The sequence below is a fragment of the Oxyura jamaicensis genome, chromosome 6 (genome assembly GCF_011077185.1).
Source record: "Oxyura jamaicensis isolate SHBP4307 breed ruddy duck chromosome 6, BPBGC_Ojam_1.0, whole genome shotgun sequence".
In the NCBI taxonomy this organism is placed as follows: domain Eukaryota; kingdom Metazoa; phylum Chordata; class Aves; order Anseriformes; family Anatidae; genus Oxyura; species Oxyura jamaicensis.
Window position 1 is genome coordinate 28,699,095 of NC_048898.1, and position 20,508 is coordinate 28,719,602.

Sequence of the window (20,508 nt, forward strand, 5' to 3'; positions counted from 1 at the left end):
TGCAATTTATAAAAATGCCTAGATAGCCATTTTTTTTCATAAGAATTAACTGTCAAATAAGCATAAAATGTTCACAGCTCTAGGAAACTTAAGGCCTGCCTACTGCATTAATTTACAAGTGATGTTTCAGCAGCGTGAAGCTCACACCTAAACCAGTCCTAAAGGTTTTAACTCTTCAGTTCCTCACACTTAGTATTTAGTATCCAGTAACAGATCACTGAAATGCTACTGAATATTTTTTTTCAGACATTTCTGTGCACCTCAAGTACAAACCACAGATGTACACACACTGAAATCAATGCTAAAATGCTGGTTCTGCCCTTGCTCATTGAAATAAATGGCAAGAACTTCAGCTGATTTCAAAAAGAGGGGGCGTTGGGCTCACATTATGAAATATTCCAGTTAAACTTCTGTAGATCTAATCAGTTGAGTAATGCCTCTATATATTGCATGATGACTGATTGCAGCATTCCACTCCCACATTCCATACACTTAAAATGACTTTGTGCTTTGTGGTCATGCCTTACAACCCTCATTTGGGATGGCCCTTTTCAACACTGTGTTTAAATATTCTTCTCTGATCCTCATGGCTGGAAGATTCTTCACAATTTTGCAAAAATCTGTGTTTTCTTAACATCAAAGCCTCAGAGGCTTAACTTCAAAGGCTTAAAGCTGAAAAGGTGATACCCATTTTTTTTTTGAAGTCATTTTGAACGTGATACTAATCTAGTTGGCCTGTAAAACAAATAGATGCCAGTGCATGATTTACAGGAAGATGCTTCAAATTACTTACTTTTCTTCAGCGTCTTCCCTGTATTGACTGGCCCCTCTCAAATGAGTATTGATAGATCTTCCTAAAACAGCAGAAAGCATAGGTAATGCTTCTGTTAAAAACTGATTTGATTTCATAGCTCTCCAAATTCAAACTTCCTCTCCAAATGAGACACAGAATAGGGACATACACAAACCCACGGTGCAGGATAAAGGATGCCAATAAAAACAATATACATTTTTATTAAACTATTACATGGATTGCCAAACCACAAGTAGTTGAGAACTTAAAGACAGTGACACAAACATAACAGCACCTTTGCATAAGCCTTCTGTACTAGACTGAATTTAGAGGAAGTGCAGTAGAACAAAAACATCACTTGCGAAATAGCAACCAAACCCGAATAAACCAGGCCACATACAACGTAAAAAGTACAATGTGAAGCCACTTTGTTATTGTACTAGGTCTTTCTATTTAAGAACAGGTAACGGCTTTTATAAATTAAGATCATTGTATGGCTTTATCATAATTTTTTTATACTTGGAGGGTTCTGTTCCAATAATTACAATTGCAATGGTTTGAGAAAAGTGAGATATGAACAAAGCTGATTAAGATTGAAATACAAAGGCGATCTGGTAAGACACGAGAATACATAGAATGACTGTGTCTTTGTCGTTAGTATCTGGTCTTTCAGAAATAAATACATAAGAAGTTTTCATCAGGATACAGAAAATAACTCAGCCACCCTGCAAGCTGACGTTACTTGTTTAACATAAAACAGGACTTCCTTAATTTCAAGCAAACAGCAGCTATAAAAAAAAGTCACACATTCTTACTAAAGGCATAGCATGTCACTAAGTATGCTAGCAGATAGAGACTTGTCCCAATTATCTCATAAAGCATAGCCTCCTATTTTACTAATAACCACCAACTTTAATCAACACATTTAAAAATTCAGAAAAATAAAATCAAAGGCATTGATCTGTAGCATCTATTCCACCACTTCATGTAAACCTCAAACCGTGTAACTAAATTCATCATGATCAATTACAATTCATTTACCACGCCTTCTGTGGGGTTGTCAAAAAGAGTTACGATTTGAATCTTTATTCCATGCTTTTCCGTTAACCTGTGAAATCCATTTTACATGGTATTTGTCTTTTTTTAACATAATTTCTAACTTTCAACAAGTACAAACACAGTAATTTCAAGCCAGATGGCTGATGAGAGAAAGAAAGAAATGTCAGTTGGTTAGGAAAAAGTCCAAAAGTTACGTATTTCTTTTGTTGTTGTTGTTGTTGTTGTTTTTTGTTTGTTTTTTTCAATATAGATAAGTAATCTACATCTTGAAATTTAGACCAACACATTTTGATGGCCTTGTGCCTTAAAACACCTGTTAGGGGAAATACTAAATTTTCTATTTTTATCACCTTATTCAGTTTCCTGTTTTGTCCCTTTAAACTCAATGCATTGATCAGAATGTGCATCAAGCACAAGTGTTTTATCACAGAAATGATGAAAAATTACCTCACTTTTAATTCTATTTGCAACAAATTAAGACATAACTACCAGAAGAAATTTATTATGTTTACGAAGACAAAAATTTCAGATCTTGCCTGGTGTAAATCAGCCTGTTGAATCCAATCAATGATCTACTATATCCATTTCAAATACATGGCCTAGACTCTTACAATCTGCAAGTAACTGCTGTAGACAAGCACAAACAAAAAATTACTAATCATCTGGTTATTGGCAATTGCATCACTGTTATGTGAAAATAATAAGACGTCCTCAAGCTTGAAATCACTAATGCTTCTTGAATTCTTTCCTCTTCTAAGCTCTTCCAGGGAGAGGGTTATTTTAACAAACAGAAACTCTATGCATATATGATTATTTTCCCCATATTTTCCAATCTAAATTTGATGTTACTGAACTTTACCAAAAGAAAGTTAAACAGTTCTAGGACTAAAAGCAGATGCTTATCTCTGCTCTCTGACATTGACAGGGTACAGGTCTCCAGCTTTCTAGGAGCTCTAAACTGGCACTGAATTAAATATCATTGCAGCATGGCAGTGGGATGCTTCAGACATTCCCAGATATGCCAGATAAATCCAGGACAGACCAGGCTATATAAACTTTTTCATTCAGACTGTAAAAGGACAGATGAACCTCAAGGGAATGTTTCCTGCCATATTCCTTGTGAACCTTAATCATTCCTCACCCAGCGTTTCAGGAGTGCTGGTGTTGTAGTCAACCCAGCTGGAAGGCTAGTAAACTGAGACATACACACTCGTATATTGCTATGAGGAGAGCAAATAGGAACCAATGCTCTTAAAAAACTTCATCACTTCATTTTAATTACTGAAGCAAAACTTAGGAATATTAAATTTCAAATCTTATCATAAAATAGCTCGAGTTGGAAGGGACCTTAAAGGTCATCTAGTTCCAAGCCCACGATGGGGTATGGTGTCTATGACATCTTCAGGCTGACCTCAAGAAGTACAAGAAAAAAATCTGAGCTTCCATCAGAGGTACAAATAAGTCACACAACAGAGGTTAGTTTAAATGGTGTTGAAATACAAAGCGAGTGCAACTTAACGTATGGTGCACTCTCTCTAGCTAAGATGTATTTTATTCTGTGAGTGATCCCAATCAGATTAGCATCAATAAAGGTATTAGAAACTGGATCATAATGAAACAACAGCAGATATAAAGAATAGTAACCCCCTCAGCAGCATATTACCTATTTCAGCAGCCTGAATACATATTTCAACAGCCAAGCAGACGGGAAAGAATAGTATAAAAACTGGTATTTCAGTTTTTATTCAAAAGTCTTCCTTCCTTAGAGAAGCTCTTACAACTGATGCACTGGAACAACAACAACAACAAACTTTGACCTTTACATTACTGTTATCATTAATAATAAAAACTACTCATACGTTATCCCAAACTGAGTTACACACTCCACAACGTGCAGAAGTAGGTAGGTAGGTCCCTGCCCAGAAAGTTCACCCTCTGGAGAGAGATGTTCACCTACTCTGTGTGAGTGGAACAAGCAGTCATTTCCCACCTCTTCTGAAACAGGAGGGGAAAAAAAAAGAAAAGAAAAACAAGTCAGCTTGGAAAAAAGATGGAGGCATGAATGAGGTCCACGAAACAAACAGTATCATGTAGAAGGCAAATACAAATGTCTTGTTCATTTTCTTCCACACAAGTAGCAGGGGGCATGAAATGAAGCTGTCAGTTGCACATCTCAAAACAAGCAAAATGAGATGTTTCTTCTCACAGTTGGATGATTACAAAGTGCAACTGCTTAATAAAGGATGCTCTGTTTGCTAAGAGGGTCTGTGAGTTCAGGGGAAAGCCCAGACAAACTTCTATAGGATGAAAGGGCAGAACTTTATGGCTTGCTCCTTCCTACATAGGTCCCAAGTAATACTATAGTAGTTAACCCAATTACAGTGGTAAGAGTTCTAGAAGCTGACGTGGAAGTGCTGACAACTAACAATGGTGCTGAGCTTTCCTGGTATTACTAAACTAGCATGAAAAACCCATTTCATGCTTGTCTGCTGGAGACAAATATGAAGATGCCTTGCTCTCCCAGTAACCTTGTCTTCAACTCTGGTGGTGCTGTGGTGTCTTGCTGACTGCAAAAAGTCAAATGAATTTCACTAAAAATCCACCTCATGTTCTAAGAAAAGCCTGTAGAAGTTAAGCTCCAACCGATGCTCAGTACTAGCTAGAACAACGGTTTATGAGGGCTTTACAGTTCGCATATTTGTAGCTAGGATGTGAGAGAGTGATGCTGCCACCCTGGTTACCCAGGACAGTCAAGAGCCCCTAAATCTTGTAAGTGATGTGAAATCTTCGCCATCAGACTGCTGTTGAGGTTCATGTTGCAGCAAACGGTTGATGTAGGTTTGATTCCAGAAAGGCTTCTTAATATAATGGATAATTCAATTTTCTTGAGCTCCCCAGAGAGCATATGAATGAAAACATTCTACTCATAGGTAAAATCTGTGAATCTGAATTAATAATAATAATTTATTGTATCAACTATTGAATCAGCCTTCCTGAGTTTGGCTATAAATGCTTAGAGATGTAAAGACACAAACATCCACTCCCTGAAATTTTATCACGGATCTGAACATGCCATCCACTGTATCATCACAGATGTGAGCACCTGTAGTTATTGCTGAATGCAGTTTAGGCCAGGATGACCTAGGGTAACTTGGAAGTAGGTTTTGTGTGTTTAAAAGCATTCCTGTCCTCTTTGCAAAGAAGAGTCCGGTAATTCATCCACTAGCAAAATTATATATGAGAGAACTATAAAATGAACAAATAACAGATGACAATGACCATTTTTATATACTTTTTTAAAAAAAAAAAAAAAAAACTATTTTTCATCCTCATCTCTTCTTTTTTGCTTTTTCTCAAGTAACAGCTTAAGCTTTGCAAACATACATGCTAGCTGATCCCTCCACACCTTAGTCGTGTGCTGGTGTTATAATCAACTATTAAATAGGAATTTTTAAATTTTGCTTAAGACTTTAAAATATTTAAGGCAGGGATCAGGTCCGGGAAGGAAGATTTTGCTTTTAGAAGTTTGGAGTAGGGCACAACAGACGGACTCTGCTACAGCCTTCTGCATGCTGCTGTCACTTGGATCCAAACTCAGCACCACATGGAGGTGGGGAGCCAAGCTGATGGTAATAACCCCGTTCGTGGTGCTGAAAGGCTGTTTGTTCACTGTTTACATCGCACTTCCCAGTACTTTTTAGCTTTAAAAATAATTACCGATGATTGACAGCAACACCCTATTTGACACTTTGCATTAAGCAGGTGGAGTCCCGCAGCAACTGGTCTGAACTGGTTCCTGTTATCTTAGCTGAAGCACTCCTGACACAACGAGAGCTCTTTTGGCACCAGCCAGCGACGTCCCAGATGCTGCCAGGAGCCCAAGCGCTGTGCAGCAGTGGCGGGGTGAGCGTCCATCTGCCCTGTGCCTTTGTGGGGCTGGTGCAGGCGTCCTGCTTCGTGCCGGCCTCTTCAAAGGGCTTCTGCAAAGGGCGTCTGCAAGGCTCTCAGCCATCAGCTGAGGTGGACCCAAAGAACACGCTTGAGCCTTGCCAAGGTAAAATGTGATATGCTGGAGCCAAGGAAATCAGGAACTCAAATCATGATAAGGCACGGGGCGTTGGGTGAGTGGTGAGATGGAAGCGGGACATGCTTGAACCTGCAGTGAGTCCTACAGCAATGAATTCTTGGCTCCTAACGGGATTTTATTGACTTGAGGGGACTGTGTTGGGAAGGGATGCAGGACTTACTGTAGGATCAGAGCCTCATATTAGTTTTCTAAGAAGGAGCTGTCAGATTCTACAGCACATATAGCATGCACTACTTACTTCTCTTCTTACTGATGTTATATTCCGCACACCTACTCGATGCAGTGTTCAAAATACAAGTTATAAAGTCAAACTGCATATATTGATGTCACTGACTAATGGTACCAGAATAATTCTTCATCTTTCCTTTAAAGATAAGTTACTAGTTACTAGCTGTAAGATTACTCTTAAAATACATTGCCTGCTTTACCTCGAAGTACCTGACTGGTTCCATTTACTCCGATGCCTACATATCTGCTGGTGATTAGGTGATCAGGGAGATCAGGGCTGATAAGTGTACGTGGCTGATAGTCTTGAAGACTCGTTTTGATCTTTGCAGTACAATTTAGAAATACAAATTAAGTTTGTTCCTGGGTTCTTTTAAACATAATCACTGAAGAGTAATTCTGTGAATAATTTTTCTATTAAATGTTAAAAGAAATTTTACTCTGTAAAAAAAATGTTGTAGCAAATCCTTTTAAAAATTCATTTGCTTGTCCATAAATCGCAGCTCTAGAGGAGGAAAAAAAAAAAAAAAAAAAAAAAGCTTCTGTTTGTCAAGGTCAGGATGACAATATTTAAGAGATGCTGAGAGGATATACTGTATACTCACAGTATTGCCATGGCAAACAAAAGGAATGCCAAAGGTATTTTCTTGAAACCTTGCTGTCTTTAAGGAATCGTTTGTTCTTTTTTTGTTTTTGTTGTTCTTTCTTTTTTGTTTGTTCATTGTTTGTTCTAATTTTTAATTAAGTCTGAATTGCGTTTTTATTTGCTTTAGATGTTTGCAGTCTGGATCGCTACTCTTCTCCTTCTTGATGCAGCCACAGGTAAGACACAGAGTTGATAAAGTCTATAAACATTAGAAATTGTTGTATGCAACTTACACCACAATAACTATTTAAAAAAAAAAAATAACATGCTTTGCAATGGATATAATAGACTTCTTCATTATGAGTAACGAGTTCTGTCTTGTCTTTGCCATGTTTAACCTACCACTCTTCAATTCTGTAAAGGCTTTTGCAACTAGCAAACAGAAAAAGAACTAGAAAGGTTTTCTAATATACAAATGGATTCTAAATTGCTCCCAGAACTGTTTTCCTCACTCACCCATGAGCATTTATGGTAGCTACAACACCTGTAATGCCAGTCTAGGAGCTTACTCTGCACAGCACTGTGCAGAGAACAAGAAAATAGTCCTGGTCCAAAACATCTCTTTACCATAGGAAAGTACAGTTCAATAGGGATGGATGCATGGGGAGAAAACAAAGAGTGAAACACAATCCAAAAGCTCCCTGTTTTTTTTTGTTGTTTTGTTTGTTTGAAAATGACTGAATCACAGAGTTACAAATAGAGTAAGTCATGCATTCTGACTCCGTCACCCATCCACGGCAGCAATAGCTTCTCTTTGTTTTCAGTGTCTTTTTAATAGCAATAAAAATGTGGGATTTCACAACTATTGTGCTATGATAGTGGATGAGTCTGATATTTAATGGCAACACCCGCATGTCATATCTACATCAGTGTTGTATTAAAGTCACAACAGAAATTGGGAAATTCAGGCACAAATCATACTTCCTTCGTCTGTGCTTTGCTCTAGGCTTCCACTCAGATTTTACTCCATTGCTTTCACTAAATCCTTGACAATTAAGAAAACAAGAGGTGGTTTACATAAGTGGTGGAGCAAGCAGTGGTGTATGTTAATAATGACTGGGTGTTTTCTGTTGCTGGGTTGGTTTTTGGTTTATTTTCTTTTGTTATTTTAACTCCTTCTTTAATTCTTGCACAAGAAGTTACAATTTAGATAATCCGCGGAGCATTAGCACTAAACTGAAGGAATTCTCTGAGCTGGAAGCAAAAGCCGGCAGAAAAAGCAGAAACTCAACAAATTCAGTTTGATCTCAGGATATAGAAAGGATCAAGATTTTTTTTTGTCTTTTTCCGATAGCTATTTTAACAATATGTTTGACAAAACAAATCCTGCTTTCTCCTGAGCTCACCTAACTGAGCTCTAGGCAATGTCTGGAACATGAATGGGTCATAAGTTGCAAGTCCTTGCTACATGCACAAGAGCACAACTGAGCCCTTAATGGAAGTGGGCACAGGTGCCATGCTCATATGAAGCAGCCATTTTCCACTTCCCTGCTATAAATACTGTCCTGCCAGCTCTTGTAAAGTGGCAGCAGCGTGGCCTGCTACATTCCCAGAACGCTAACATTGTTCTTCGTGTGTCCCAGGAAGGGAAGTGTGCTACGAAAGGCTTGGATGCTTTACCGATGATCCCCCTTGGTCTGGGATCCCTGGCAGAGAACTGACAGGCTTGCCCAGCCCTCCAGCAGCTGTGAACACCAATTTCCTCCTTTACACTAGAGACAACACCATGAAATACCAAGTAAGAAACTGGTTTGCTTTAAATATTAATAGTCTACTACATAGTCAACAGATTATACGGACTGCTTCATTCCTCCCAGCAGAGGCCCCAATCCATATTACACATGCCATGAGCAGTCCATCCCAGTTTCCTTTCATCTCATTTCTTTTTCCTCACATCATCTCTCTGATGGGCCAGGTATAATTGCAACATCTTACTAACTTGCAGTCTTCTAACACAAGTCATCAAAGACATTTTTGCATTTATGCTGTGTCCTTTTCTACAACAAGCAAATGGCCCAAAATTCAGTTTCAGTTTTATCATTACAAAGCCAGAGGTAAGACAAGGATAAAAGGAAAGCTCAGTTTTGGATTCTGTGTGTCTCCAGCTGAAAAATATATTTCAGGCACAAATATATACTATATTACATTTTGTTACATGAGTTTAGCACACAGTTCCTACATGATTGTGCGGTCCTTTTAATGATATATAATTGGTCCCAGAGGTTCTGCTCATGTGATGGCCAACACTAAGTCCTAAGAGTAGGCAGGTAGTTAAGAGGGAAGATTAGGAGAGAAAGCAACTCTGCACCAGAGAAGGGAAGGAAAATGGGATGGAAATTATATTTAAAAAAAAAAAAAAAAGCTGAGAAAGGAAAACAAGTGACTGAAGTAAAAAATGAAGAAGAGAATGATCATCCCTGTGAATTTTACTTGGACAAAAACCAAGGAAAATATAAGTAATTTAATGTGAAAAATGAGAAGGGGCTGCTTTGTTGTTGCTGGTTTATGATAAATGAAAAAGATTTCACAGGTGGGATTGGTTTTTTTTATTATTATTATTATAAATGGCAGTCACAGTGGAGACATTTAATGATTTGTCCTTTTTGAGTCACCTCAGCCATCTCTGAGTCTGCGAGCTTTCAACCTGAGTCAATCTTTCACTGGAGGTGAGGTGTGCACTAACTAGTGCGTGGCATCCCTTTTAAGCTTACCAAGCTATCACAAAAAAATAAGTGCCAGTTTTCAAAGCAATGCATTATTCAGAATTCATTTTTGAAGAAAATAATGCCTTCCCTCTCCATAAACCCCAAAATACCTACAGATTTGCTGTCAGCCTGGTGGCATTTGTCATGCTGTCTGGGCTATCTTTAAGATAACGTATGAATAAGCTTAGAATTAAAATCTTATCTTAAAGAGAAAAAAGAAAAAAAAAAAGAAAAAAAAGGATACAGGTTCAAAGACAACTGCATTATACCTTGTAGAAAACACCATTTTTTGTATTTTGGTTGTAATTTTTGATAAAATATTTTAATTATATGATGCCTTGTACCATTATATCTTCACATTGTTATTGTTATCATTTGTTTCAACACAGAAAATTTCTCCTTCAAATCCTTCAACTATCAAAGCTTCAAATTTTCGAGCACACAGAAAAACTCGCTTCATTATACATGGCCATCTTGGTGGAGCGGACCTCCCCTGGATATCAAACATGTGCAGGGTATGGTGTGATTGTTGTCTGACAGTCATTGTACTTGTATTTGAAAGTGAAAATATCCACAGACATTCCCCATTAATTGGCTTATGAAACTTACTTCTCTATTTTCTTGTTAATTCTGGGAATATATGAACAGAAAAATCCTCAGAATCAAGTTCAGTTTCAGAAAACTGCCTGCTTGTTCCTAGCTATGAGTATAGAGCACTTCAGACTCCCACTTAATAGCTTTTTGCTGCATTCACCTACACAGTGAAAGCTATAATTGATTGACTTTTCAATTCCGTGACAATAATAAAGGAAAAAAGGTCACTTTTCTCACCTCAGCAAAAGTTCAAAATAAACATTTCAGACCGAGTGAGGCATTTGATCTACCAAAACCAAAATGTTTTGTTCAGCAGATTGGTTTCATTTCATTTAGGTACATGGCAAAAATGAAATTGTTTCAAAATGAAAAATCAGAAAGTTCCCTTGCCAAAAGTCTCTTAGTAGAATAGTTTAAAATACACAGATTCATGGGCTGAGCATTTCAGGCACATGAACACGAATTTGTGAATCTCAGCAGATGATCTGAATGTACAAATTTTAAAGAATGGAGCCTGGACAATTAAAAAGAAATAATTCCATCCTCTTTTTCTAACTGGGGTAACTAACAGAAGCCGATACTCTAAAACCAGGGACAGCAGCTGGGAAGGAAAACAGAACTGAAACCAGCTGTTAAAAGCCTTTGTGCAGCATTCAAACCTGCCTCCAGTCTGCCTCCTTGTGTTGATTCTGCGGTATTAATGGGAAAGAATGCTGTAAAGATGTATCCTTACCAGTCGCATAAACAAAGCAGCTGCATATAATAGCATCATTTTGCTATGCCACTTTCTGAAATAGGGAATTATGCAAGATCTGAGTTTCTGGGATGATATTAGAAAAATGCACTACTAGAAAGAATCCCATAAAAGCTGTATACTTTTATTTTCTTAAATAAAAAAAAAAAAATAAAAAATCACTGGCCAAGTCCTGATGATATATCTCCAGTTTATCCCCACTATTTACCCCTTGTGTGTTCAACGCCACTGACAAGAATAACTGCTGCATAGAGTACTCCATGGCAGCCTGCTTTCTGGCCTTGCAGACTGGAGCCTACAAGTTGCTCCACAGGCTTCTGTAAAACAGTGCCCAGAGAAGACGGCAGGAGAGCAAAGGGGGAGCTCAAAAGAGTGACAGGAGCAGCATGGCAATTCTGCAAGGCTGGGATGCAAAAATCAAAGAGCACAGAACTAAAATGAGAACCCCCAGCTAGAGCAAAACAAATGATTATTTGTGCATAGCCTGGAAGAGTTGTGCTTCACGCTTGTTTCCTCCTTCTTTTCATACCTGACAGCTCATGTTTCATGTTGAAGATGTAAACTGCATTTTGATTGACTGGACAGGTGGCTCCAGTGGCTTGTACACCGAAGCAGTTAACAATGTCCGCATCGTGGGGGCTGAGCTCGTGTACCTTGTGAACCTTCTTGAGGTACGAGTACCCATGGAATGTGAACACCAGCGTTAGTCTGTATGGTAAAGCCTGTGGTCAAGGTGGCATCTTTAGATTTGATGTGACGTAGCCAGAAAGAACAGATAACGAAAACCACAGCTGAAAATGTTATAAAAGGTCCCTAATCCTGCACAAACTGAAATGCCTGCTTTAGTGTCAGATCACAGATGAGCATGTCCCGAAATGTTTACAAGCCTTAGGCCTCTGAAAGTTTGCTCATGATGGCCTTTTTTCTGGATAAGCTATCTGGCTGGAGACTAGGAAAATTGGCAAGGAGAGGAGCAGTAGTCAAGGGCCAGCATGACTAAAATATCCCTCCATGGGCCTCACACCCTGCCTCCAGCTACAAGTGGATGGCAGCACAGAGAGGCAATTCTCCCACAGCCACCTGAAGCCAGGCTTTCCCCGCAGAGGCTCAGCCAAGCCCGGCGTGCCAGCAGCTCGTGGCCTCCTCCTCCTGCAGGAGCTGGGTGGTGGAGCACCTCCATAGCACCCCAGCCACTTTATTCACACCTTATTTCCCATTTAGCACCCTTGTTTCTTAACTTTCCACACATCTTCACAGAAAGACTACGGCTACTCTCCCGCCAACATTCACTTCATTGGCCATAGCCTTGGAGCACATGCTGCAGGGGAGGCAGGGAGACGGAAACCTGGCATTGGAAGAATAACAGGTACTGAAGCTGGTTCAGCTGCAAAAGCTTTATATTTTAATGCAACTTAAGAGAACCAGAGAGTCACGAACACAACACAGACCGCACTTACGTTGCTTTGCCATAAGTAACAGCATACAGCCAGCACACAAATGAAGCCATGTCCTGTCCCATGCCACATATTTTGCATGTCGCCGGTCACAGCCCTGAAGAAGGCTGGCCTGCAAGAGGAAGGTTTAACTGTCCCTGCTGTGGCTAAATATTTGTCACTTTGCATAGGTCATATTGAGTCCCTGAGAGCTTGCTTCCTATGATTTTTAGCTATGTCAAAGTGCAGGGAGAAAATACCGTATTACATCTGGAATAACAGACGTGTAAATATATTAGCAACTCATTATCATATTTGGCTTTAAAAGCCCACTCTAACATGACTTTTCAGCAGTTAAGAAGATTGAAAATCTGAAATGAAAAACTGAATACCCCTATATTTACTGTGTCAGGATGAGACAATAAATAGCTGTGGGCACCCTCGAAAGGAAGAAAGCTATTAGCCGCATAGCTATGCAGGGAGGCACAATATCATGACACACTCCCACATCACATCTGTTAAAGGCTCAGTATTTTCTGCTTTCCTTTCTCCTCCAGTCAGTTCTTTGGTTTGCATTTCTCTGACTAGGCTGTGTGCAATTTGGGGAAAACGGGATCAGAATTTTAGTGCTCTGGCCACAGAGAGAGTTCAGTGAGCCTGAAGTGAAGAGGGCAATGTCTTCAAGCAAATTTGCTATTTAAAATAAATTTTTGACCAGGTATAAAATTCTTAGACAAATATGCATGCTCAGAGTAACATGCCAAAATTTCACATCTTCCACTATAATGAAAAACAAAACACCTCTTCCTATGACAGTATTCCCCAGCAGTAAGCCAGGCATCCATCTGATTTTTCTGTGTTGCAATGCCTCCAGCCACTGTTCTATTAAAGCCCCACTCGTTTGGCTGGCTGTCCTACATCCACAACATAGATTTTTATCTTAGCAAAAAAGGTAGAAATCTAATGACATACAGTGTATACACATCACTGTGATGACAGTAAATAAGTAAAGTTATTGTTTACTTAACCAGCCGCATCTCCTTTCCTTGAGGTTTGGATCCAGCTGGGCCTCTTTTCCAGTATACTCCTAACAAGGTTAGGCTGGATCCTTCCGATGCAAAATTTGTTGATGTAATTCATACTCACGCTGGTCACCTCTTCTTTGACTTTGGTAAGTTTTCACACAAGAGCCAACAGATATACAAAGGCATACCAGAGAGTGATCAGCCTTCAGTTATTTTACATATTTCAGCTCCTGGGATTCTTCAGACTTGTGGCCACCTGGATTTTTACCCAAATGGTGGGAAGAAAATGCCAGGATGCAAGCAGCTTCGAGTACCTCCCGCAGCTCGGGATATCAATGACCTTATGAGAGGTAAGTATGTTGTAAAGAGGTAAAACACCACTATAAGCTGTGGTTTGAAAGGCTAGTTTGCAGGCTAGGCTACGGTAAAGCCTTTTGAATGTGCATATTACTTATATACCTCAGATTTGGTGTAGGGGGAGAATGCTAAAAAATTAAATGATTTAAGCTGTCTGTGAAATACCTGTAAGTACGTGTGTGTTTATACACCCGTGGGTGTTTGTACATAATGTACATATTTATACACCCATGGGTGTTTATACATAATATATACATGTGTGTATGTATGTGTATGCATCTCAATATACTAATTAAGGAAAACGCCAGGTGGAAACCTCAGTCAAAGCATACAGACTTGTTCACCAGCCTGTTTAAATGTCTGGCACTGTGCTGGCTGCCTGACCTCTGTGGAAATTCCACACACGAAGGGCCAGTAAAATTCATTCAAGGATAATCCAAAAATGAGTTTTTTTTTAAATCTGAGCTTCCCTTCTTGCTACAAAGACATCGGTCCCAGAAGTACCAGGGTCAGACATACTCATCCATGCCATTAGCAGCTTTAATGTCTTCATTAAGGGAACGGCACAAGGTTAAAAATAGAGAAGATGATAAAATGACTGCTGCACTAGTAGTTCATGTTCTTCAAAGAAAGATGGGCAGTTAATAAGAATTACCCTGGGATTGAGCACAATGGATGCCCCAAATCCTGCCTTCTGGTCCTGCCCTACAGAAATAAGAACATATGTTATTCACAGCTAAATGTTTTGAAATCCCTACTACTAGTTAAGTAACTGGTTTTCAGAAATGCTCTGCACCAGGACTGGTTTGAGAACTTAGTAACCAAGGCTGAAAGCTGGCTACATGCAGAATCATTTGGAACCAAAACACCTTCAAGACTGACAAGAGAAAAATGTCTCAGTTTTTTTTTTTTTTTTTTCTGAAAAAGTATTTTCCACAGATATTTCACTAGGCTGCTTGCAATGTTTTGCGGTAAGAAACAAGCCCAGCTCTTCTGAACACAAGCAGATGGAGTGGGTTTTTCATGCAGCTTCTAAAAATAGAGAGAGCCTTAACTCCTGCCTCTTGTTTAAACCTTGCTTTGTACTTATCTCTTCTGTTTGATAATATTTACATTTATGTAGTGCTTTTATGTAAAAAAAAAAAAAAAAAAAAAAAAAAAAGTGCTTTAGAAATGCTATTTAGTAACTTCTTTCTACAGCTTTTGATGCAGGAAGGAGACGGGTATTATGTTCCCATCGTATAGATGTCAAGTGAATTTGGCACTAGCACAAAGTAAGCCAACTCTAAGAGCTGGGAGTTTTAAAGTTAAAAGCACAGACCCTTCCGAATTAGATTTAAAGACAGAACTATAAAGAAAACATACTCAGGAAGCCTTGATGACCTGGATTGTTTTCAAGAAACGCACACAAAAATACTCTTCAGTTTTGTGGGTTATGTTGTTTTGTTTTTTTTTCCCCTATATAAAGAGCATCATGCATCAACTGGTCAATATCAACCAGTCTATATTTAAGATGCATAAATATTGATGTATAACTATAGGTGAAATTCTGATTTCAATAAAAGCTGTGCCAGCTTGCAATTACTTCAGTGCCTCCAAGACATCACCCTATAATCAGACGAGGTCCCCCAACCCTGAAGCAGAGTGGAGCCTGCTTTTATAGCCTAACGTTGGTGTATTTGATAAAGGAGAGGCTTTGGAACTCATAAAGACAATGCTTGTAACAAGGGACCTGTAAATATAACACAAATTGCACTTTCTTCTTCCCTGCACTGCCTGCTTCAGAATTTCACTCTGAGGGCAAAATGCACTTCTTTAGAATAATCCTGACAAAATCAAGGACACGCTGCCAAATGTCTTGCTTTTCAGAGCATTTCACAGAATCATCAATGTCAAATGACCGCGGATTTTCTAGAGCTTAAAAACACTGAAAGCCACTGAATTTAAAGTAATTACTACAATTTTCTTTAATTCTGGAAGTGAGTGGAAACTGTGGTTTTACAAAATACCACATTGTGATAATGGTAAGCAAACGAAAACTACTTCACAGTAACTACTATATGCTTTGCAAATGCCACAACTATGAATTATTCCAGTCTTTGAAACATCAAAGGGGAATTTGGCTAAACCCTCCTCTGTTCGCGTGCTAAAATAAAAGCAGTCAAGGGTGCACAGAGCAGGACTGGAGGCTGCGTGAAGGCTGCCAGGTGCATCTCCACCCCTGTGGAGATGGGCAGCCTTCAGCTTTATAGAGCTTCTGAAGCCATCATGTAGTTAACAAAATGTAGCAGGACTTCTAAATCACGTCTTCCCCATCAAAAATATTTTTGTAGTTGCAAGTGTGTTTTTTACCATATAACCAAATAATTCACACTTTAAACATCATCTAGTTGTTACTTTTTTTTAACCCAAGACTTTGGCTTTTGAGGAAGGAAAAAAAGCCCACATCTGCTGTTTTGGCATGGACTTTATGGTTAATGTATTGCTCTAATCTTTCCTATGTGGGCTTTTTCCTAGCATATAGATCTATTGGATGTGGACATAAAAGAAGCCTCCGGTATTATGCTGAAAGTATTATCACTCCAAATGGATTTCTTGGCTACCAGTGTGAAACATACCGAGATTTTATATTGGTAAGTATCAGGTACATGCTTATGAAGTGGGTAAGGTTATAGCCCTGCCCCCCTTCTCTTAATTTCTGGGAAAATTTCTGCTCTCTAAATGATAGGATAGAGGGTGGCTCTGCAAACCCACTGACTGCCCTCCTCCGGATCACAGCCAGAAAATGGGCAAAATGTGAAAATAGCAAACCACAAGAAAGATCCAGGAGAAAACGAAGACAGTACATATACACACCGCTGGGTTCACCCTCTGCATAGGTCAGCAGCGAGGGACATGGTCTGGCTGAAGGATGTCCATTTAAACCAGTGTCTTACAAACCTGGTGGAACCCATCATCAAGAGGATGGCCGATGAAGTTTGTAAATGTTTAAACATCTGTATAAGCAATAAGGAGCCACAGTATTTAGAGCAGGGGAGACAAATATTTATACAGCACAGCAGTGCTCCCACATAAAACAACCCTCAAGTGCCACAAGAAAGAAGGCAGCAGAACGTCCTGGTGTTTGGTGCCTGACATAACTAGGAAGCCAGGACTGGATTTGCTTCTATTGACTCACAAAAGGAAGGACTGCAGTACTGCAGTGTTGTGGTTTAACCTGGCAGGCAGCTCAGCACCACACAGCCCTTTGCACACCCTCCCCATGCAGTGTTTTCTCAGGGGGTGTTATCAGCATTGCTCTCATCCCAAGTCCAAACCTCAGCACCATGCCAGCTACTGGGAAGAAAACTAACTCTGTCCCAGGTGAAACCAGGGCATGCTGAAAAGTTGTTATTGCCTGTAGTGATTCTGCCACAGAACTTGAAAGGCTGATATAATTTGAGTCTTGAATGAAAACCAGAACCCTGTGCAATTTAGTGATGAGGGGGAAATGATTTTGTCAATTGAAGAATAATAATTGATGATGTTCATTTAGACTTTCATTCATCTAATGCCCAAATAGCCAAGGATCCACAGATGCCACTTCTTGCAGAACCTCCTCATTATCAAAACTGAAGTCTCCAAATATTGCAAAACCTTTTTTTTTTCTCCAACTGAAACTGAATCCCTTCACTAAAAATATACATGCTTATCATTTCTTAATAGACAAGACCATTCAATATTCAATCTACATAGATTAATTTCCTCATACCAGTGATGCACCAAGCTTTATTATTCCTATGCTTAAATATCTTATCTGTAGTAAGGTGCAGCATACATTTATGTCTTTATTCATGGTCTGTGCAGGAATAAAAAGAATTAGGTGAGATTTTAACCTTTTTTTTTCTTTTCTTTTCTATTTTTTCACCAGAAGAAATAAGCAGACTGACCATCTCAACTCTTTTTGCCACCATTCTTTTAAATACTGAAGATATGAGCTCAGAAACAAGTACCTTTTCAAAAAAGAAAAGAGAGAGAGAGAGAAAGCTGAAATATCCTAATTTATTGTACTTCAGGAAATGAGATTACAATAGATAACATCTTGTAACAAACACTGTTACTTTCCTCCAGGGAGCATGCTTCCCGTGCCGAAAGGAAAGATGCCCGCTGATGGGTCATTATGCCGATATGTTTCCTTATAAAACAGAGAAAGAACAGCAAAAGGTTTATTTAAACACAGGGGCCTTCCCCCCATATTCTCGTAAGTACTGGTTTGGGGTGATGAATTTAAAGTGGCAACAAAGCCTTTATGAACAAATACCTTATACTTCTACAGAAATCACCTCAAGTAAGAGGTGCTCATGGAATTTCATGTCTGTTAGGCATATGGAATATCAGCATTATCTGGGAAAGGCTGAGATAATTATAGAATTGATGCTGACGTGATTTAGAAGCCCTGCTACATTTTGTTAACTACATGATGGCTTCAGAAGCTCTATAAAGCTGAAGGTGGGAGGAATTATATGCTGAAAGTGCAAGATTTCAAGTAAAGCTGCACTGCTGTCATTGACAAAAATCTATAAAACTAGATCATTTTAGGGTATTTTTGCAAAGTTCATCAAGTCATAATGATGGGGAGTAATAAGTAGAAGCATAGTTTTAAAAGTGATTAATGTAGAAGCAGCCAAAGAACTGGGAAATAAGGAAATTTGTAAATAAAAAGTAATCCATCCTGGATGATGAACTGCAAGGGCAATGAATCAGATACGGTCTTTGAGGACATCATTCACTAGCACTGGAATATGAAAGAAAAACTAGGTACAAAAAATATTTATCTCTCATCTTGGGAAAAGCAGGAAGCAGAAAAACGAATCTGAGTGCTGAGAAATTATTCATCTCTTAAATCTGAATGAATACATTAGTTTCAACATCCACACTGTTGAGTTTATAGAAACCATAGCCTGAAGTGGGTGGAGAGACTATCCTTTAAATAGCCCAAATCAAAGCCAGTACAAAAACTTTCCAAACCTGGTTACTTGAAATCAATGTGCACTACTCATGAGGCACCCCGCCACACCCAGATTTCTCATAACTGTAACTACAAAATGAAAACTGAGGCCAAGCGGAAGAGCAAAGCACGGCATTGCCCACGGCAGATTAAATACTCCGCATGGCCAGAAGGCCAGCAGAGGTTGGATCTGTGATTTAGACCACTGTCAAGGAAATTAAGATTACCAGAATCACACAACATTTATTTCCCTTAATAACAAGGGCGGCATTTTGTTTGCTTACAAGCACATCTGTGCAATCGTCTCCTCTCCCTGAAAGGCATTGAAACATCGGTTTCTATGATTGGAAAGAGATTTCTTTCCCTCATATTTCATTTTGTTTTCAAAGGCTGGCGAAAAGAGATATGTGTCAGACTATCTGCAACAGAAACTATGAAGGGAAATATAGATGTAGCCTTGACTGGTACTAATGGGATCAGGAGAAAATATACAATTGACAAGTAAGTACACCATCACTGTCGAAAAAAAATGTTATACTGAATTTGTAATGTCTATTTTTATGTCTCATCTTGTTCTTTGTGATCTGTGATCTACATTGGTCATAAAAGCAGGTGACACATGGTCAAAGTTCCCCACGCTACAGACTGTGGTCAACATGTGCTTGCAGGTCTCTCTTGCTCTGTGCTTTCTTTCCAGACAAAGGCTGGTATAGAGAAGTGGGCAAGAGCAAAGAGCTCTGGGGCCTGGTAGTAGGCTACTTCTGGTCTTGGGCATGTCATTTGGAAATCTTTAAGATGACAAAGAGCCGAATGATGCACAATTGTGTGATCATTCCCTCCCCTTGGAAATGTGCACCAGCAGGGAAGTTGTATGGTTCTTATGAACCGTGCCAGAGTCTGGCATTGTGGCCTTGCCCTTTCCAGTAAATGTGGATTTATATTTCATTTATATTTCATTTATATGCTTTTCTTTTTGGCAGGGGAACTTTCAAGCCAGGCAATACATACTTGAACTATATCGATACAGAAATTTCTGGGAACATTTCGAAAGTCGAGTTTCTCTGGAAGAAGCATCTAGGTCAGGTACACAGAGGCTGCATGGGAGCTGACGAAGTCACAGTAATATCTGGGGACGATGGAAATGTGTGAGTATACAGCCAAATTGTGTTCCATGCTGTGTCTCTGGGGGGGAAAGAATAAAGTAAAATGGAAAAATATGCCACTGTGCTGAAGATTGTTTTCTTAAACTTTTCTCTTGTTGCCAGGTCTGTGTTCTGTGGCCAGGGGTCTGTGCAGCCAAACAAATGGCAAACCCTGATGCCTTGCTAGGGCTGGGAGAGGAATGCCACAGCTGTCCGCCCTCGGGAAGAGCAAGCTTCTTCAGCCAAACTGCTGGCAAGGCTCCTCCAACAGAAATGGACAGTTTTTCCAGCCTACTACAACAGCTCTATTTCTAAATCAGTGCTGTCAGCTTGTATCCAAACGGGAGCTACACTTCTGTGAATTCTAGTTACAGCCACAGCTAACGGGCATTTTACCAGCTATACAATCACGTGGTTTGGTTGTATTGCAGAGTCAAGAAGGACAGGACTAAAATAGGTTAAAAACAAACAACAACAACCACAGCACAGACAGCCAAATCCTCTAACTGTGCCTGCTTACTTCTCCAGGAAAATGACACTTTCATGCTTTTTGGAGCATCTTATTCTATCTGAGGATTCTGACAAATAATTTTAACATAAAAATATTCAGAGTTTTAATGGCATTGACTGACACCTGCTCTTCCCTCCTGAAGAATGTATTTAAACAACATTTTAGCAACACATCCAAAAGACTGTCTAAG

At 39.3% G+C, this 20,508-nt stretch overlaps 2 protein-coding genes across 2 annotated transcripts in view; one reads left to right on the forward strand and one right to left on the reverse strand.

Moving 5' to 3' along the window:
- Positions 1-20,508, reverse strand: part of GFRA1 (GDNF family receptor alpha 1) — a 258,614-nt gene that overhangs the window by 202,306 nt on the left and 35,800 nt on the right. The window lies entirely within an intron of this gene.
- On the forward strand, positions 6,938-19,994 carry LOC118168870 (pancreatic lipase-related protein 2-like). The gene is made up of 12 exons (XM_035329557.1): positions 6,938-6,986; positions 8,394-8,548; positions 9,905-10,030; positions 11,400-11,534; positions 12,121-12,229; positions 13,348-13,467; positions 13,549-13,671; positions 16,196-16,311; positions 17,789-17,918; positions 19,055-19,166; positions 19,646-19,810; positions 19,931-19,994. Exons 1-12 carry the CDS (start codon positions 6,938-6,940, stop codon positions 19,992-19,994), a joined length of 1,404 nt encoding a protein of 467 aa, XP_035185448.1.